This window comes from Cottoperca gobio, chromosome 19 (assembly GCF_900634415.1).
Source record: "Cottoperca gobio chromosome 19, fCotGob3.1, whole genome shotgun sequence".
Taxonomy (NCBI): Eukaryota; Metazoa; Chordata; class Actinopteri; order Perciformes; family Bovichtidae; genus Cottoperca; species Cottoperca gobio.
Genome location: NC_041373.1, coordinates 15,756,772 through 15,775,748, shown reverse-complemented (window position 1 = coordinate 15,775,748; position 18,977 = coordinate 15,756,772). Strand labels below are relative to the sequence as shown.

The following is an 18,977-nucleotide window of genomic DNA, read 5'->3' as shown; positions in this document are numbered from 1 at the left end:
AACTTGAGAAGAAACATGCAAAATCATCGTTCTGGTGTAAAGACAAGTACAAATACAAATGTCTTCGGCTGTAGCTGCCCCTCTAACATTGTTGGAGTCATCTTAGTCACAGATTGTTGTTTTACACGCTGCTTTTTATTTAAACCCCACAGCCGCCCACAAACCATGATTCTATCTACCAGTGAAACACAGTAACATGACAGCAAGTGTTAATCACTCATCATTATACACATTCTAACTCACAGTAAGAACAACTCAAATAAATAGTCAAACATTAGAAGTGACAGGACACACAAAACAGTTCCTTCAACAAATATGTATTTTAAAACCATACATATACAAAATAGAATTCCAGAGTGGCAAATATTACAAAAAGCTTCTCCACAAATTACAACTACTTCTCTTGGAATTGATAAAAAATAAATAAATATGGAACAAAAAAATTGCATAAAGTAACAATTTAAACTAGGCACGTGTGAAAGAGAATAAACCTACAAGGTTTGAGGTTCAAAAACACATGTGGGGGCCCTCAGAGGCCCTTCACCTCCCACAGCAGGATCTCATTATAAGCTACAGTGAAAAGAAGCTTCCCTGAGGGAGAGAAGTGACACGTCTGCAGTGAGTCACTGTGCTGCAGGAAGTCCTGGAACCTGCCGCTGGTCCACTTGATCAACTTCAACACTCGCTCTGATAAGAGATAGACATATAGTGAGAAATTAAAGCTCCAAACTTTCACTACTTAAATCTAAAACAAAGATCCAAGTTTACCTTTTGATCCCACAGCTATGAGTTGACCCGGAGAGGAGAGGCTGAAGCATGTGGCCCAGTCCGGCAGGGCAATCTTTTTAATTATCTGTAGTAAAAACAGGTTACAGACAGACGTGAACACAACATGTGCCTTGTACAGTTACTGGAAACAACACAGTGGTACAGAAGCAGTGGGCACTGCGGTACCTGTTTCTTTTCCAGGCTGTAGAAGGACAGCTCTTTCTCTACTCCATAGCCAGTGTAGACCACCAGGCTGGGGTCTGCAGGGCAGAAGGCAGCCAGGCTGGGAGGTGGGCTGTCATCCTACAGCACAACATGTTTACAAATATATAAGATGTGCAAAGGTCAAACATGGACAGAGCTTTATTTTGTAAAATAAGATACATACATCAAGCACTCAACAGTTGGAGAGACATTTCTAGTCATTACCATGTACTACTACTTAAAATACAGACGGTACCCCAAAATAGGCCGGAGCAGGAAATGTCAGCCAGTCAAGCAGATCACATTTGTCCTTCAACCAATCAGCAGCCCACACACTGACACGTCTGTCAGCACTGGCAGCCAACCACATCTCTTTTCCTTCAAGTCCCAAATTCTTACACTGAGGATTAAAGAACAAAAACAGCTTCAGATACGTACTAAATTAAAAATGTCATAAAATTACTAAAGACCCAACAAAGGAATTACAGAGAGCACTTGTGCGCTGCAGCAGTGGAGAGAAGAGATGTGGTTTGTATTCCAGTACATTTAAGGAAATGGAAGGTTGATGGAGAATAAATCTTCAGGGGGCAATAACTCAAGTGTTTGCTGTTGCAGAAACACCTCAGCGCTGAACTCTCAGGGCCGTATTTTGTAATTATTAACTTTAAATTGTTGCTCATCAGGGTCTATTCTAACATCCCTCACTGTTACTAATGTGCTGCCATGTGGAGCTCTGTTAAAGCGTTACTCCTTGATGTGGTTCAGTGAGCTGACCTGTTCATTCACACACTGGATGTTGGTAACCGGCGCTCCTTTGTGGTCCCGGATGACACGTATAGTCGCTCCATTCACCGGGCTGCTGACAGATACCAGACCATTCTTCCCCGCTGAAAGGATCACATGACCTGCAGGGGTCAAAAGGAGTTAAAGAGCAAAACTGGATGAAACGTAGCAGCTTCAATATAACATTTCATCATGAAATAGTAGTACAATCATTGTAAATACAGAAGATCTCTCACCATCAGCAGAGTACTGGATGGCAGTGACAGCCACTTGATGGGGATGGAGCTTCATCTCCATCTCTGAGGAAGAAAGCCTGAAGATCCTCAGGGTCCCATCGCTGTATCCTCCAGCCACACACGCACTCTCTTTACTGGAAGAAGGGCTCCAGCATACGCAGCCACAGGCCTGACAGAGAAAGACAGGAGGGGGTCATATTCAAGGACCACCAATCAGTGTAATTAATTCATTTATTCAACCTTTATTTATACTCGAGAGATCACTCGGGGCGACCCTCATTTAGAATGACATCGAGTCAATTACAGAAACAAAGAAAAAGAAAAACAACAAGGAAACAAGGAGATATACAAACACCAACCAATATAAAAATATTCTAAAGATAATTCAATTAGGGAAAATGTGATGGATACATTCTGATATTTAAGGTGTAAAATAAAATACAGTATGTAAAAAAGCCACAACATTTTGCAATAAGGATGGATCATTTTATAGATTCATGAAAAATAAAATACAATTATAAAGTAATAGATGGGAGATTTATATATATATATATATATTTATATATATAAATGTATATATATATATAAATATATATATATATATAAATATATAAATAAATATATATATATATATATATATAAATAAATATATATATATATATAAATAAATATATATATATATATAAATAAATAAATATATATATATATATATATATATATATAATATATATATATATATAAATATATATATATAAAATCTCCCAACTATATATATATATATATATATATATATATAAATATATATATATTAATATAGAATATTCCTGGTTGTTCCCTCACCTGGTTGAGCACCTGAAACTGAACCACCAGTTCGTTGCTGGGTGCCGACCACACCCTCACGCTGCCGTCCTCGCTGCAGGTGGCAAAATGTCTCTCGTCGGAGCTAAACACCACATCATTCACCTGGACAGCACAGAGGAGTACACACAGACGATGAATGTCAATCCTGGATCACCATGTTAATATTAGCAGCTCAACAACCGCACAGAGCTTCCTCAGAAGTCACTTCAGGTCATTTTCATTCACGTCTCATCTGTTTTTTTTGCTACACTCTCCGGCTGCATTCAGAAGGTTTCATTTGTGTAAAGATTCACCTCTTGCAATCTTTGTCTTGGTGTAAATAACACCAGACCTTTGCCAAGTAAGTGAATAAAAACTAAATAAATTGGAAACAGTTGCATGTTGATCCTCTCATTCAGTAAAACCATTACTTGGAACTACAGTTATTTTGCATTTGCATGATTTTGTAGATAAGCCCATAAGTCTAGGAGCCCTAGTGGCACAAACACACTTATTTTATCTGAGATGTATTATTAACATCTCATTAATCAAATGTTTTCAGTCCATTATAGATATATTTTAAAATCACCCCGACGTGGCCTTGTCATCAGTTCATTAAAATGCCATTTATCATTGCTAATTGCTTCCCTGCGGTTTCCTTGATTTAATTTCCTGCTTCAAACCGTTCCGTCCATCTGCAAATTGATGTAATATGAAATACTCTCATTCCTTCCTTTCCTGTGTGATTGGCAGGCCATTAATGAGATTTTCACTGCAGACATTTGGATTTTCAGGAAAAGCAGATTTAAGTTCTCACATTAATGATGTCTGTTTTACTAAAGTGTGCAAGAGGGTTCCCCACACTGCATTACATCAGAGGAGGCTGTAGCATTAACCTTTATATAGAGTATTTAATAAATACTGCACTGTGCTACACGAAGGGCAGCGACACACACCTACAGTCAGAGTGGAGGAAAGATATGCAGATTTAGTGCAGGACACAGTGCAGCTCTTTTTTGGCAGCAACAACCGTTTTTTCCAAATAAACTGAATTGGTATTGATACTATATTTATTCATTACTCATATTTGACTATTATAGTTAAATCTTTTGTCAGTCATATAACTACGGTTAACAGGTGTAACATGCCATGAACCGATGAGCATTGTGCTCAACAACTTCTCTCCCAGTTATAAGCTGTATGTTCCAGCTCCCTGCTGGAGACACAGGATGTGCATAAGTTACTTTTCATTTCCCAAAGCTCACACTGGTACCTTGGTCTTGTGCCCGCTGACCAGCCGGATGCTGCTGTTGTCTGACCAGTTGATGTACCAGAGGGTTCCCGCTGTGGTGCCAACGATGCCCATGTCCATTGTGTTATCAAATGCTGCACTGACCATTGTCCCGTCCAGCATTATCTCCTGCTCCAACACCACCATGGTGCCACTGAGGGACACGCCAAAAACAATGAGCCCATTATTGAATCTAGACATGACCACTTTCAATCTTCCGTTTCCCGTACCTGTGTACTGTGTGTGTGAACTGTATCAGGATGCATTCATCACATAAGATAAAGAAAAGATATGGCGCAGGAAGAATCATCAGAGAACGAGCTACAGACCAGAGACTGTATATATATATATATATAACTACAGACCTGTCTTCCCCACTGCAGACCTTTTCCTGAGGCTTCACACCCTGCACAGCTTCTACCTCCCACAGTCGCAACCAGCGGGTGTTGCTGCCTGTCAACAGACGATTCCCTCGACACAGCAGCACTCCTACATGAAGAAACAAAATCCATCCTATTACGATTGATAGAAGCCCCGGACCAGAAAGTAAGACGCAGGTTTCTAAATGACAGCAATGTTTTCGTCACATGTGACATAAAAAGCATCTCCCTAACACAACACAAGTAACTAGAAGAGAATAATACGATTGTGTATCATTTTGTGTAAGAACCATTTAGCTAAAACATGTTTTATTCAAATTGGATGGTTAGATTATAAAGAGAGTCCGTTTGTACCGATCTCTCCCTCATCAGCTTCCCACGTCATGAAGCAGCTCCGTGTGTTTACGTCCCAGACGCAAACGTGTCCTCGATTCGTGGCGGTGAACAGAAAGGAGTCCATGTGGTAGCACAGAGCCGTCAGCTCCACATCACCCACCTCTGCAGGTGCTTTCACCCTCTGGACCTGTGGAAGCGTGAAGGAGTGCATCATCCTTATGTAGCAAATGCAAACACCACTAAAATCTTTACCAAATTAAAAATGTTGTTCTGATGTACTAAATGAACTTGAGAAGACGTTATCACATGTTTTTAATCCAACATAGTGACAACTGTGGTCATTTACCTTGAGGTCTACATCCGAGCCATGCGTGTGGATGAGGCAGAAGTAAACCCCTTGGCTGCCCACACAGGCCAGCTGGCTGGATGCTGAGGGGCTGAAGGCGGCGTCATGGATCGGGCCGGACACACTCGCACTGGACAGCAGCTCTAAGGTCTTACTGCTCCACAGAGCCACCTGTGGGTCAGAGAAGTCTCCTGCAGGGCGTTGGCAGGAATCAGCGGTCAGTAGTAGCGGAGTTACTTGATTGGCCACAGCTGAGACATTTTCTGTATTTTATTCAATTATGTTAAGTGGCGCAAAACATCATTATGTATTCAAAAAAGTTACTACTAATGCAAACTGAAGATTTCCTTCTGCTGCAGCTTCACATTAAAAGCATTTAATTAAGTGACAAAACACAAGTACAATTGTATTATGAATTAGCCACAGGAAATGTAGGTTTTTCATAGAGCTTGATACTGAGCGCTATCGTTCATTAATAATGCGTCTACAAAACAAGACAACGGTCATTTTCCACATTTTTAGATTTCACGTTTGCTAACAGAACGATGGAAAAAGGCGAATTATTGCCAGACTTAAAATAGTAAAATAGTAAATAGAAAATAGTTTTGTTGCCCGTTGAACTCTGGGACGTGTAGTATTTAACCACATTTACTGTTACCAACAGTAAATAGTATTTCGCTAAATAAACCAGGACTGAAATCTTAACCATTGCCACTTTTAAACGCTGACTGATGGATGGAATCCAATTCATATTTTACTGACCAGCCGAAAGAAAGAAGCGATCATCCCTGGAGAAAGCGAGACTCTGCACCGCCCCCCTGTGGTAGGAGATGGTTTTACGACAGGTTCCATTCTGGACATCCCAAATGCAGATGAGGCTCCTGCTTCCATTACTGCCACCAGCTGCTGATGCCACAGTCTGATCAGGAAGTAACACAGACACAGAGCACCTTCGTTATAAATTACAACTCCACTTCTTGAGGCCCCAAGATTGGGGAGAGATCGTTCACAGACATGTGTTGCTGTGTGTATATCTGTCGTGTACCAGCTGTGAAAACAAATATCCACCTGGGACAATAAATCTAAATCTGATCCGCTAGCTTTTGAGAAGACTAAATCTCTTTAACCCACTGACTTTGTTAGACAAAGACATTCATTTAAACCAAACCAGTTGTTTTAATATTTGGATGAGGCAGCCTTGTAAATCTCTTTCGGCCATTTACAATCCTTTGTGATGATTGTCATTTAATTGACACATTTGAAGTGTTTTCAGAGCCTCACTTGGAATCTGTTCTAAGAAAAGATTGAGTGACAAGTGCTGAACACAAAGTGCTCCCACAGAACTGAGCAACCACGCAGCACAGACAAGTGTGAAAATCAATCTATCTACCGATCAGACATGCCCTTCTCTCGCCTCCAGGTGAGAAGAGACTCAAGGATGTTAGTCTCCATAAGCACCTCTTGTCTGACAAAATGAATAACCAGCTTATGTACCCGATTTCCTCCCTTGCTGATCCCTGTTCAGTCAATCACTCTCGTATAACTGTGAAGTCTAGAACTAGAAGTACCTGTGCATCATTTGTGACTGCAAGACAAGAGATCTCCTCGCTGTGGCCCAGCAAGTGTCTCTGACTTCCTGTATGAAGGTATTCCACCACCACCACACAGCCACACGAGTACGCAAACAAACCTGCAACAGAAATCGATTGCTGGAGAGGGCAAAACAATAACCAATATCTTTTTCTTTTTATAGCAGACATGAGAGGCAATTGTATTCTACACTGTTTTGGTTTTACTCTGAGTATATTATACCTTGGTCAGGGCTCCACACCATGTTGCCACGGCCATTGCCATTGTAGCCAATCACTGCTTTCAGCTTTATGCCCTCTTCTCCTGGTTGGGGAGCCACAGCAGCCTGAATCCAAGACAAAACATTAAGACAGGACAAACTAATGCACCCAGTGACTGCTATCATTACACAAAGTGCTCGTTACCTGATCAAGAGTGGAGGTCTTGAAACGTGGAATAAAGTGCCTGTAACAATCCGGACGTACTGGTTTCTTCCCTTTCAAGTCAACTAAATTATAAAACAGAATAAAAAAATAAGGGAAGGCTCTATTCTGCCAAAACCTACAGAAAGTCAGATCACTGTTGATGAAGAACAATGCAGTGGGGCACTTACCAGCATCCATATGACTTGTATTCGGGGGAGACGTGTGGACCAGCTCTGTGACTCTGAGGAAGGACGAGGGAGGTCTGGGGTCAGAGGAAGTACCTGAACCAGCAGCTCCGACCGGAGCGGTTGGGATGGTCGGGGTGTCGTCACAAATCGACAAGGAGCCCAAGACTGCAGGAGGGAAACGGGAGAGAAAATATGAAAATGTACGTAATCATCAAGTTCATTGAACACTCTGTTCTGGCCATTAGCAACAAATACATTCTTCATGTTGTCACTACTAAAGAAACAGTTTTGATATTTGCTATTAAACCAGAGATTTCAAATCAGTGTTAAAAGATCAATGTGTTTCTCCATTTTAAATAACAAGTAGTCAATTTATTTTCTACGAGCCAGACTAACCAAGTTCACTCCACCAGCACGTGGAAGCTCAGTAAGCCTCTTGGTCAGTAACAGCTGACAAAAGCAATCTTCAATTAGTCTTTTTTTTATGTTCATATATTTGATATTCACACAAACAACTGCTGGTAAGAGCAGAAAGGAAAGAAAATCACCATATTTTATTCTGACTGTTGTAAATCTATACACCAGATTGGCAGGCATACCTCCTTAAGATATGTTTATACGCAAACACTTTGTAAACTGTTCAGGTGTTGCATCTCTTACAAAGAACTATATACATCCTGTGGAGCAACCTTTTCATCCTTCAATTCAAAATAATGGAACGGTGTTTGTTTCCAGCTGCGATCCTATATTTTGAATGGTGGGGGAGCAGCGTTAGAAATGCATTTCTCTCGGTCAATACGTTGCCATTTTCTAAAGTCTAATTATACGAGTCGATCACGTATCAAAGGAAATGCAGAGGGAAGGGCTTTTTTCCATAACTGGAGAGCTTCATAAATGTCAGTTATAACAGTTTTTAAAATGCACATTGGCATTTGAAAGCAAAAAACATACAAGAAGCACAAAAGCAAAGGAAACCCTAATGCATACCCTAATGCATACAAATCTACTCTTTATTGCTGACGTTTTAACTCCTAAAACTGTGTGGAAATCAAGTTATGAACAGACATGAAAAGGCAGATTTGTGTGTAGACATTTTATTTTTCTCATGAGGAGAGTAGAGGAAGACATCAGCTACAGGTGTGTGTGTCATTCTGACAGCTAATCATACAGTTGTCAATACGTAGGATTTGTTGGTGGGTCATTTTTAAATTGAAAAAGAAAACTCACCCCCCAGGTCAACTTGGTCCAGGGTGCTGGTGTCGAGTCGTGGTGGCGGTGAGGAGGGGAGGGGCGCCGTCTGTCGAGGCATCCCATTGGACAACTGAACTCCACTCACTTCAGCGTCCGGTCGAACTGTTGAACAATTTATTTGTAATAAGTAAGAACAATTAAAAATCAGGTTGATCGGATATTATTGTAGCAAGAACACAAACTCTAAATAAAAGTTACCTGATTTAGGAGCCGAGGTGTATTTTAGTATCAGAGGTGAACTGTGAGTGAGGACAGAGTGTATCAGACACCAATAACACTTACAAAGTGTAACACACACATTAATAACAAGATTAAAACATGCAACAAGGATTATTACCGGCTGTCAGTCAAAGATTCAACAGGATGTGCCAGGAAGTCCCAAAGGAAGATGGCGTCTCCCACTGAGACGACGCCCAGTTGATCAGGGGTGAAGCTCACCTGGCAGATGGGCCGACTGTGACCTATAAACATCTGGTACACGAGAAACACACGTTTCAGTTACTGCTGACACGATCCACTTATACTCCTACTGCTAAAGTAAAAGACTTACTTACTTACTAAGCTCAAGTCGTCAAAGCTCAAATTGTTGTTTTGTTTGTCTGGTAAAATGTTATTCCACATGCTGTACATGCTATTATTTATGCTAAACTAATATGGTCTTTATATTTTCTTGTGTGTGTGTGTGTGTGTGTGTGTGTGTGTGTGTGTGTGTGTGTGTGTGTGTGTGTGTGTGTGTGTGTGTTTAGTTTTCAAGGTTGGATTTGAAGCTTCAAATAAACCAGGAGCATGAAAGCCACTTGTGTTTGCCTGTGCTTCGAGGGAATTATATAATTGCACAATTTGAACTGCTCTCATGATTTTATAAGACAGGAGTGTGAAGTGACCTGACCTGTGATGAAATAATCAAAGAATACACTAAAAGATGTGCACGTTCAATGGTAAACAATTAGTCGGGCGACAGAAAATTAATTGGCAACAATTTTGATAATAGAGTAATTGTTTTATTAGTTTTCCCTGCTGTTTGTTTTCACAAGATGTCTGAATTAAATTTGTAAGCTTTGATTAACGGGTTAACATCTGTGTCACTTTGCATTGCATTCAGTCACATTAACCACTAGATGCTTATTTGACTCACATTTACTTAAATATACAAACTATTTGATGGTGAAATACCTGTGAATTAATATCGAGCTGCATGTTATAATCCCAGACTTTCACAGCATTGTGTCCTGCTGTCAGCAGGTACCGACTGTCCTCACTCACAGCCAGCGACGAGCACTGGTGTTTGTGCACCTTCGACACCTGACAGGAGAACAGGAATCCAGTCAGGAACAAACACTCCACCATATGGTTTAAAAAAAGAAAATAATTATTGTGTGGCGCTCACTGCTGTTTCTATTTAAAGACATGTTTTACCACATTTCTCAACCCCAGACACAGCGTGTAACTTCTGAGAGGAAATTAGACATTATCTTATTAAGTAAAAGTTCAACCTTGGATCCTCTCAACAAGTAATTTATTCATTCTTAGTACTTAATATAGAATTTATTCTAGGTGTAGTGAGGAGAACTTTAAGTTGATCTGGACCGGTGTTTATTCAGCGAGTAGGTCAACCGCATAGGAAGGAGATAAGCCAAGACACATTAAAAAATATATATTCTTTTGTTTCACTGGGAGCCAGTGAAGAGAAGTAAAAATAGGAGTGATGTGTTAAAGCTCAGCAGCTGCAGCATTCTGAAAAAGCTGGAGTGTATTTAACATGGTCCGCTAATGTGTTAAAGCTCAGCAGTGTTACCTCTCGAAGCAGACGGCCTGTCTTGCTGCTAACCCAGAGGATCTTGTTAGCAGATGTGGCGACCAACAAGTGTTCAGTGGCGGCGGGTGAGAAGCACACCCTCAGTGCAGAATCAAGACGGGGGCTTTGTACATCCAAAATACTCACATCTACATGGAGCAACTAGACAGAGATAGAGCGGGTCAATGTGGACACACAAGAACTTAAAGTAAGACATAACAACGTAGAACAATATAACCTCCAAAGCTCAGGTGATACATTAACTTTAATTCTCTTTAACTCTTAATGTACTTGAGCAATGAGACAACTGGTATGGTGCTGAAAAAAGCGACAGTGTGTAAGATACCTCGTCCAGAGACTGCGAGTCAGCAATGGTGACGATGTACTCTGAGGGGCCGATGAAAGCCAGACAGCGGCTGTCACTGCTCACTGCGAGAGCGTCTGGAGCACGCTCAGTGCCGCGGGCCACCACATTACCTGGCCAATCAGGAACAGAGTGAATCAAACTACACTGATGCTGAACGTGTTATTCAAACCTGTAAGCTTTGAGTGATTCACTATAACAATTGCCAACACATAACATAAAACAAAGTGTATGCATTTTCTTATAGTGTTGTTCATTTCAAAAGTTAACATTTCTGAAAAATCTAACATTTGATGTAGTGAAGATGAACTCGCGGTGTATTTGTGCATACATACACACAACTTTGATCACATTGTGGTCTTCCTCAGAGGCGCTGTAAAGTGCCAGAGAGCCCTGAGAATCAGCGCTGTACATGAACTCCCCATCGGGAGAGAAGGCTAGGCCCACAACTTCTCCTCTGTGCTGCCTATAATGTGTAGAAACAGGAGCATAGAAGAAGTCGTTACTCTCTTGGAGGACACACTCTAAAACCAAAACAAACGCACACAAGGTTTAACCCTAACCCTAACCCAGATGAGAAATTCACATTTTTATTTGAAAGTGTTAATTTTGTTAATGAAAACTATGACTAAATAATATATTGTTGGTTATAAAAGATCATAAGTGACACTTAAAGTAGGTTTACTATTAATTCCAGTCACTTACTTTATATTATATTTTGGATTTAAGAATATGTGTAGCAACATATCACATCCTCATAGTCACCATATTGTGCCTCCAACAGCTGTCCCGCAGCTTAGACTGGCCAAGCTGGCAAGAATTGTATCTAGCTGTATTTTTCCAGTAATTTGACTTTGACATACCAAACAATAGCATACAGCAACTGTGCCCACTTGAGCTTTCGTTAGACGTACTTGTGTTCAGCCAGCAGCTTGGCACTGGAGATGTCAAAGACTCTGACGATGCCGGAGCTGAAGCCACAAGAGAAGACCTGCTCGCTGGGATGGAAGGCCACTGAGCAGGGGCCGTCCTCCGACACAAAATCATACAACTAAGCACAGGAGACAACAGACACTCAGTGAAACAGTAAATAAGCAAACTGTAAACCAACCGATGGCAACGATGGTTAAAAAAGAGAGAGAGATTGTGTACATACTGTTGACCTTTTGTCTGGTTCAACAAAATTGAAATAAATGCTGCGTATTTATTAACAAAGCATTTCAATAGGATCTGATTGACCTGATGCAAGGAATCCATATTCCAAATGCGCACTGTGCCATCTGAAGAGGCCGTCGTGAGATGCCGACGGATGCCATCCACACTGAAGCCGAGCACAGTGTCTGTGTGTGACCTCATCAGCGTGTTGTAACCACGGCTGCTCACATCAAGGAAGCCCAGGTTACCAGTGGAGGTGGCTGCCAGGACCTGGAGGCTGTCGGATGAGACTGACACCAGGCTCACGGGCCCCTCATGCTCTGGAAAGCAAAGACACGCATCCTGAGTTATTCTCCAAACAGATTGCTTGGTCTATGATGCACACATACATCACATGTTCATGAATATGAATGTCAATGTGGTGGGATGATTGCCAAAAACAAATAATGTATCAATGTCAGGTTTGTTTTATTCATCTTTTTTCTAGATCATACAGTGATGATACATGTATCACTGCCTGTGGAGAGGATGCTGTTGGCTTCTGTTAGTGTGTTGCAGGTAAATATTAAGCCACGCGCTGCTGTGCCTACCAGCTTCCAGGAAGACGGCAGAAAAATCAAGGGGCCAGAGTCGCAGGAAGCCATCTTCAGAGCCCGTAGCACAAAATGAGGAGGACACACTGATGCTGTTGATGGCAATGCCTGGACCTGACACACACACACACACACACACACACACACACACACACACACACACACACACACACACACACACACACACACACACACACACACACACACACACACACACACACACACACACACACAATGATGACCTCATAGGCTCTGTACAAAGTGTTTCCCCCTCTATCCAAACCCTGATTAAAAATACTAAAAAACACACACCTGTGTTAAAAGTCCATTTCTCCCTGCGGTTTGCATGTTGCTGCTGTGCAGGCAACAGCCTCCTGACATTTCTAATAACAACCCTGCTGTAGTCGATCTCGAAGATACAGCCACTCCGACTGCTGGCAAATCTATGGGAAGACATTCCCAGAAGCAAAATAGTAATCTTTTAAGTAACAATGTTTTCAGTGGATAAGATTCAAACGTCCTCCTATGCTACGTAAACGCAGATAGTTTCAGTGACTGGTTTGCTCACTCACAGTGTTCGATCATCAAGATGCTGCTTGGGAGAGTTTCCCTCCTCAAAGGCCACGTCGGTGAAGTCCAGCGAGTGGTATTCCCCCAGGTTGACTGGACAGGATCGCAGTGTCCCGTTCCTCACACGCCACAGGCGAATATTGTCGCGACCACATGACACCATCCTGAAACCGGCCCAATTAGAGTTCTAATTTACTTTAAGGTGGCAAAAGGCCTATTGCTTTCCTGCTCCTGTAGCTGGAACCTGTTCACCTCACACTCCTCCTTACACCTTCCTTCACTAAGAGCACCTGACACATGAAGTGTGAGAGTCATGACATATCTGCAAGTTTACCAAAACTCTCTTAGCAGAACTTATCAGAAGTGTGAAAATACACTTATATCCTATTTCCTATTATTATTTGCTGCAGACCTTTAACATGGCATGATACAGTACATGTGTGGATCATTGGCTGTAGATAAAACAGAGCAGATGCGCCAGAGTCATCGACAGTTACTCTTATCAGGTCAACAGATAACAATAATATATGCACATAAATGCAAACATACGCTGTTGGCTAAAAACAAAATCAAATACACAACCAAAAAAACAGAGAAGGGGGGGTACCTTGTGTCATCAAAGAAGGCAACCTTCATGGTGTGGATGTCCACATCCGTGTGTGCTTTGGCTAAGATGGTCACTTCTCCACCTTTACTAACGTTCATGGTGTTCCACACCACCACCATCTACACAAAGGTTGAATTAGGATGACAAACACAGACAGCTCAGAGTCTTGACTCTAATTAGGGAAGTCATTTATAGTCATTTAAAATGATATCTCTCTAACTAATGATACAAGGTGTTTCATTAAGATCTAATGATACCCATGGCTCTCTCTACAGATTCAGAGTCCAGCTAATGCTCATTAATCTTGGTACACAAATAAGAAAACTACGCCCTTGAATTTTTATGTGGGAAGATTTGCATTTGTAGCACTTACTGTTTTATTGTGGCCGTCTTTTCCCACTCCACAGAGAATACCACCGCCGTATGAGAAGCTTCCAAAAGGAAAGAGATGGAAAAAAACACAAAATGAGAGTGAGCGGGTTCAACATTAACTTAGTATGGAAGAAAAAGTCATTATAGTGAGAAACGTTCATGAAATAATAATATAATAGTACCTCGAGATACTTAGTCATTATTTCGAGACATGAAAGTCATTCTTTTTAATTAAGCATCCCATTATTTTGAGATATTAAGTCAATTACAGGGCAAAGCATTCATCTTATTTTTTTCTTTTACTGACAGAAATGGGCTCTCCTAGCTGAGACCTCATTGTAAATGTAAGATGACTGCGTGTGCATGAGTGCATGTGTATATGCAGTTGGTTACCTAAGAGAGGATAATGAATGAGCATGAATCCTAGACATGGCCAGACAGTTTCCTTTGTGGTAGTCCCACACTCGAACAACACTGTGGTTGCCAGTTTGTGCTGACGCCAGCAGTGTTGTGTTGCCATTAAAAGCCAGTGCAGATACCTACAGAGAGAGCACATGGACAGATGCTGCAAATAAATCTCATTTCTGTAATGAACACACTGGAAAATGATCTTTAGGTAGCCGCTCATTTACCTTATCAGTGTGGCCAATGAAGAATCTCTGCTGGTTAGACGATATCTTCATAGAGACGATAATTGCATGACACGGATACACCACTGCATCACCTGATTTGCTCCACAGGACCTGCAGTGTAATAAAGTACAGCTGTTAGACCTCCATCAGTCTTTGATTTATGACCTTCAAAATCTCATTGAATCTGAAGCCAGCCTGATAAAGTGTTTAACTCCATGTGAGCGTACACATTTAGTAGTGGCTCCTCCGAAGCCGATGATTCGATTGAGCCTGAGAATCGGGTCTGGGAGCAGCTTCTAAACGAGGAGAGAAGAAAAGTAAAGAGCTCTTACACAAGTGATGTCACAGCAGCTGGTTTCATATCGCTCTCTACTGTGCTCATATCTCACCTGCTGTCTGGTGTCTTTGGATGATGATAGATGGACAGAATGTGGAACTGGAGCGCAAACAAACTGGGAATATAACAAGATCAACAGTGTTTTCAGTGCCAACACTAAACTGTACAAAAAGGCAAGGAGTCAAGCGATGCATTGTACTAACATGATGTACAAAAAGAGAGCGGCATGTGGTATATGATGGATTTTCTTATGCTTTTAAGTTTAGTTGAATGCACAATCTAGTCAATATAAAAGCTTCACCTCTTCTTCACTTTCCTCCCCGTGTTGGCTGAAGCCGTCCTCGGGATGAATGTGCACGTGAACTCCCCCGTCATCGGAGTCCCAGGGAGGTCTGGATGTGAACTGCTGTGAACCGGAGCATGTTGACTCCAGCTGATGCTGGTCATCATTATGGCAAAACCAATCATCATTCTGGTGAGTAGAAACTACACCCAGCTCCGGTATGTCGGTCACCATCACGGGGGTTTGATTCCTCGAGATCTGAGGAGACAGAAGGAGAAAACTGAGAAGAGCAGCCTTCTAGAAAACTGCATATGTTTCATACAAAAGGTTTTTCATCCAGCTGATTGGAATCATAGAGACTTGATGATTTAAAAGGTATTTAATTCTTACTGATTTTGGAGTGGTGATCTGCTGGATGAGGGACACACGGTCCTGAACTGGTTTGCTGAGGTTGACACAGCGAGACTTCTCTCTAATAGGACTTCTTTGATTAGAGACACAACCTGGGAGAGAAAGCAGCATTAAGTGAGCCACCTAAAATAAATTCCTATTAAGAGAGAATGTATTTTGTCAGAAGTGCTCTGATCCTGCGAATTTGTACAATAATAGTGTTTTTTTAATCCAATATGTCTATCCTGTTCAATAAATGTGGACCGTGTTTGGCTCTCGACGCAATCCCAGTTTTTAATTTAGGTTACTCTGTGATTGAGTTTGACACCCCGGCTCTAATGGCTCTAATAGTTTTTGATGAATAAATAATGAAAACGATTTAACAACGAAATAAATTATACAAGAACAATTTCTTTCTGGTGCAGAGCAAAGTAAAAATTAATTAGAATTACTTGTGGGAAAAACTGACAAAGTTTTAAGGAAAATGTGCAGAAAATAAAAATTTGATAAACCCAAAGAGTATGGCATGTTCATGACTTACTAGCCCCGGGTCTGGGGTTGCCTTTCTGAATGGAGTCAAAGGGTAACTTTGTTCCCTCCGAGGGAAACCTGTTGGAGTAGGACAAGATGAGGGACTGCGTTACACTGTGACAAAAGCAGGTAAATGTAATTTTCTTAAATTAATAGTCAATAGTCATCTATAACTACTAGCAGTGTCTCTGTAATATCAAAAGGAAAAATCCATCTCTGTTAAAGTTGCACTGACACGATCATCAATCATGCTGTGACAAAGTTATTAGTGTTTCACTAGTTAAAGATTATAAACTACCAAACATCCTGGCCCCAGAAATTAGACAAAATGTAGTTTGGTGTAGATTTTGCTTTTAGCACAATTTCCCCAGGTGAGGTTACCGTACCTGATATGATCATAGAGGTCATACCAGGAGACTCCCTTTGGCACAGGATATGACATGTCTCTGGGGATATGACCTGTGCCCTGAGAAGAAGCCAGACCCATCAGCTTGGCTTCACTGAAGGACACTCCTGTTGAACGAGGAAATTGCACGAGTAGATGAGCAAAGTAAAGATGTCATGCATGACGCACTAAGAAGACACTGTGTAGTTATTTCAGAAATATAAGGAATGATGGGTATGTGAAGATCTTTTGAATTCTCAGTACTCAATGTATTTTACAAAAGGGAGATTATTTAATTGAGAGGTTTGAATAAGCATTGGGTCTAAAACTGACAGGATTGAGAACTTCTCTATGTGGAAGTGCCCTTTAAAGAAGAGCACTTGGCATTTCTCTTATTCTCCAAATGACATCATCTCTCAAACTCCTAGAAAACCACCAGTGATATTCACATATAGAAACAAAGTGTACATATATATATATATATATATATATAGATATATATATATAGATATATATATATATATACATATACATATACATATATATATATATATATATATATATATATATATATATATATATATATATATATATATATAAATAATACTGTACATATCTATGTCAAAGGAGTCTCACCTGGATCTAGCAGCAGGTCGCTGGTAAACATGTTTTTCACTGCCATGTTGGCACAAAGCTTAATGCTCTTTAGTTGACTGTAGCAGCGGTTGAGGTAAACAGACAGTGTGTATTGCAGATCCAGCATCAGACAGGTCCAACGCACTGAAGTGGGAGCTGGACCCACCAAACCTGGACCACAAAAACATAAATAATGCCAGTACTGTAGTAAGACATGCAAGATTCTTTACATTATATACAAATGTAAAGCGACATATCAACAAAGGCATACAAACAATGGCCAATATCTACATACGTATGGTTACATGTGCATGTATTTTACCATGTCTTGCGGATTTGGCCGTGCTTTCATAGACTGAATCCTTTGCAGCGCCGCACAGGAAAGGAAACTGAAGCCAGGTAGCTGTGGACTTGAACTCTTTGAACATGTTGGAAAAAGAGATACGGACCACCTGGCCCTCCTACACATCACAGCACACAGAGAAAATTCTATTTCAATATATCAGGTATTCAAATACACCATAGGGCCTTTATAGTAGATATGGGTTGAATATTTCACGACTAAGCAAGTTGCTGTGGTTTTCTTTTGAACAGTTATGACTGTGAATATCTCCAACTGTCTGAGATAATCATATGATACAGTGTGACATGCTTTAAAGTACCTGAATCTAAGCTACATCCGTTAGACTTACCTACATTAATTTGAACCCAAAGAAACCCCAAAAAAGAGTTAAGAGAGGAAGTTGAAAATGTTCCACACAATTGGATGTACTTTCTCCCACTGCAGAATTTCAATTGGACTGAAATGCCAACACCTTATAAAAGACACGCTTTGAAATGGCAAAGAATTACAATGAAAGCTAATGAGGCAGCTGTGGATTCACGACTGTCGATAGAAAAATAAATAGAAAGTTTAGATAGAATCGATAAATACTCTTGATTCTTCACACATACACATGTTTAGGATCATTTGAATAGAATCAGGTGAGATACCTCCACAGAAACATCTAGGTGGACTACGAAGTATTTGCCAGGTGTGGGCCTGAAGAGCAGGTAGAAGTAGCGACCTGTCAGCCCCAGAGACTGGTTGCTGTTTTTGGGTACCACAATGAAGCTGTTGGCGGGAACAGGACCCCTGATCCTGAACACTGAACACCTCAGTCGCTTGTCCTACGGGATTTAAGGACATAAAGTTAACCAACTTTGGTCTGAATACATATTTTTACTCCACACAAAATCAATGCAGGCTTGTAAGTGAGACATAAGCTGTTTATTTAGCCCAAATATAACAGTTTGGACAGATAAAATGATGTTACATAATTGTTTTGAAAAGTTTTTATGGAGGTTTTATCTCCTGAGTTAAAACGTTGTTTACTATTGTAACCCTTTATAGCTGACATGAAACTCAAGCACAGCTGTCCTAGGCAGGGTCAAGTAAAACTTTAAATATCATAAGCATAACAATAAGTGTGCAGCAAAGTTACCGTGTATATTGACACATCCCCCTCTTTTGCCGACCTTTTCCAGTCTTCAACTCTGACATGTTTGAATATGTTGACGTAAGGATGCTGCCAACCTGAGAAGTCAAAGCAGGGTTTAGTGAGTAAATAACAGCACTAAATCTCCCAGTCTGCTCTTGTATACATAACTAGACTTTATTAAAACATTTCAACTTAATTTTACCTTTGGAGGCCATTGATATCCACCTGT

The 18,977-nt window shown here is 40.7% G+C and overlaps 1 protein-coding gene across 1 annotated transcript; it reads right to left on the bottom strand.

The window, feature by feature from the left end:
* Positions 1-50: 50 nt before the first annotated feature.
* On the bottom strand, positions 51-18,963 carry wdr90 (WD repeat domain 90). Its single transcript, XM_029455486.1, has 43 exons — positions 18,951-18,963; positions 18,752-18,843; positions 18,261-18,437; positions 17,590-17,728; positions 17,268-17,438; positions 16,633-16,759; positions 16,257-16,324; positions 15,716-15,828; positions 15,344-15,583; positions 15,095-15,157; positions 14,933-15,001; positions 14,706-14,816; positions 14,467-14,612; positions 14,075-14,132; positions 13,702-13,820; positions 13,097-13,258; positions 12,837-12,967; positions 12,522-12,638; positions 12,016-12,251; positions 11,691-11,827; positions 11,112-11,242; positions 10,759-10,889; positions 10,413-10,574; positions 9,791-9,919; positions 8,955-9,088; positions 8,816-8,856; positions 8,594-8,719; positions 7,367-7,531; positions 7,179-7,261; positions 6,997-7,099; positions 6,753-6,874; positions 5,947-6,103; positions 5,185-5,375; positions 4,857-5,025; positions 4,488-4,611; positions 4,105-4,276; positions 2,832-2,954; positions 1,992-2,160; positions 1,747-1,877; positions 1,229-1,372; positions 955-1,071; positions 769-853; positions 51-687 (listed from the first exon to the last, which is right to left on the bottom strand). Exons 1-43 carry the CDS (start codon positions 18,961-18,963, stop codon positions 530-532), a joined length of 5,556 nt encoding a protein of 1,851 aa, XP_029311346.1. The 3' UTR covers positions 51-529.
* Between the last annotated feature and the right edge of the window lie 14 nt (positions 18,964-18,977).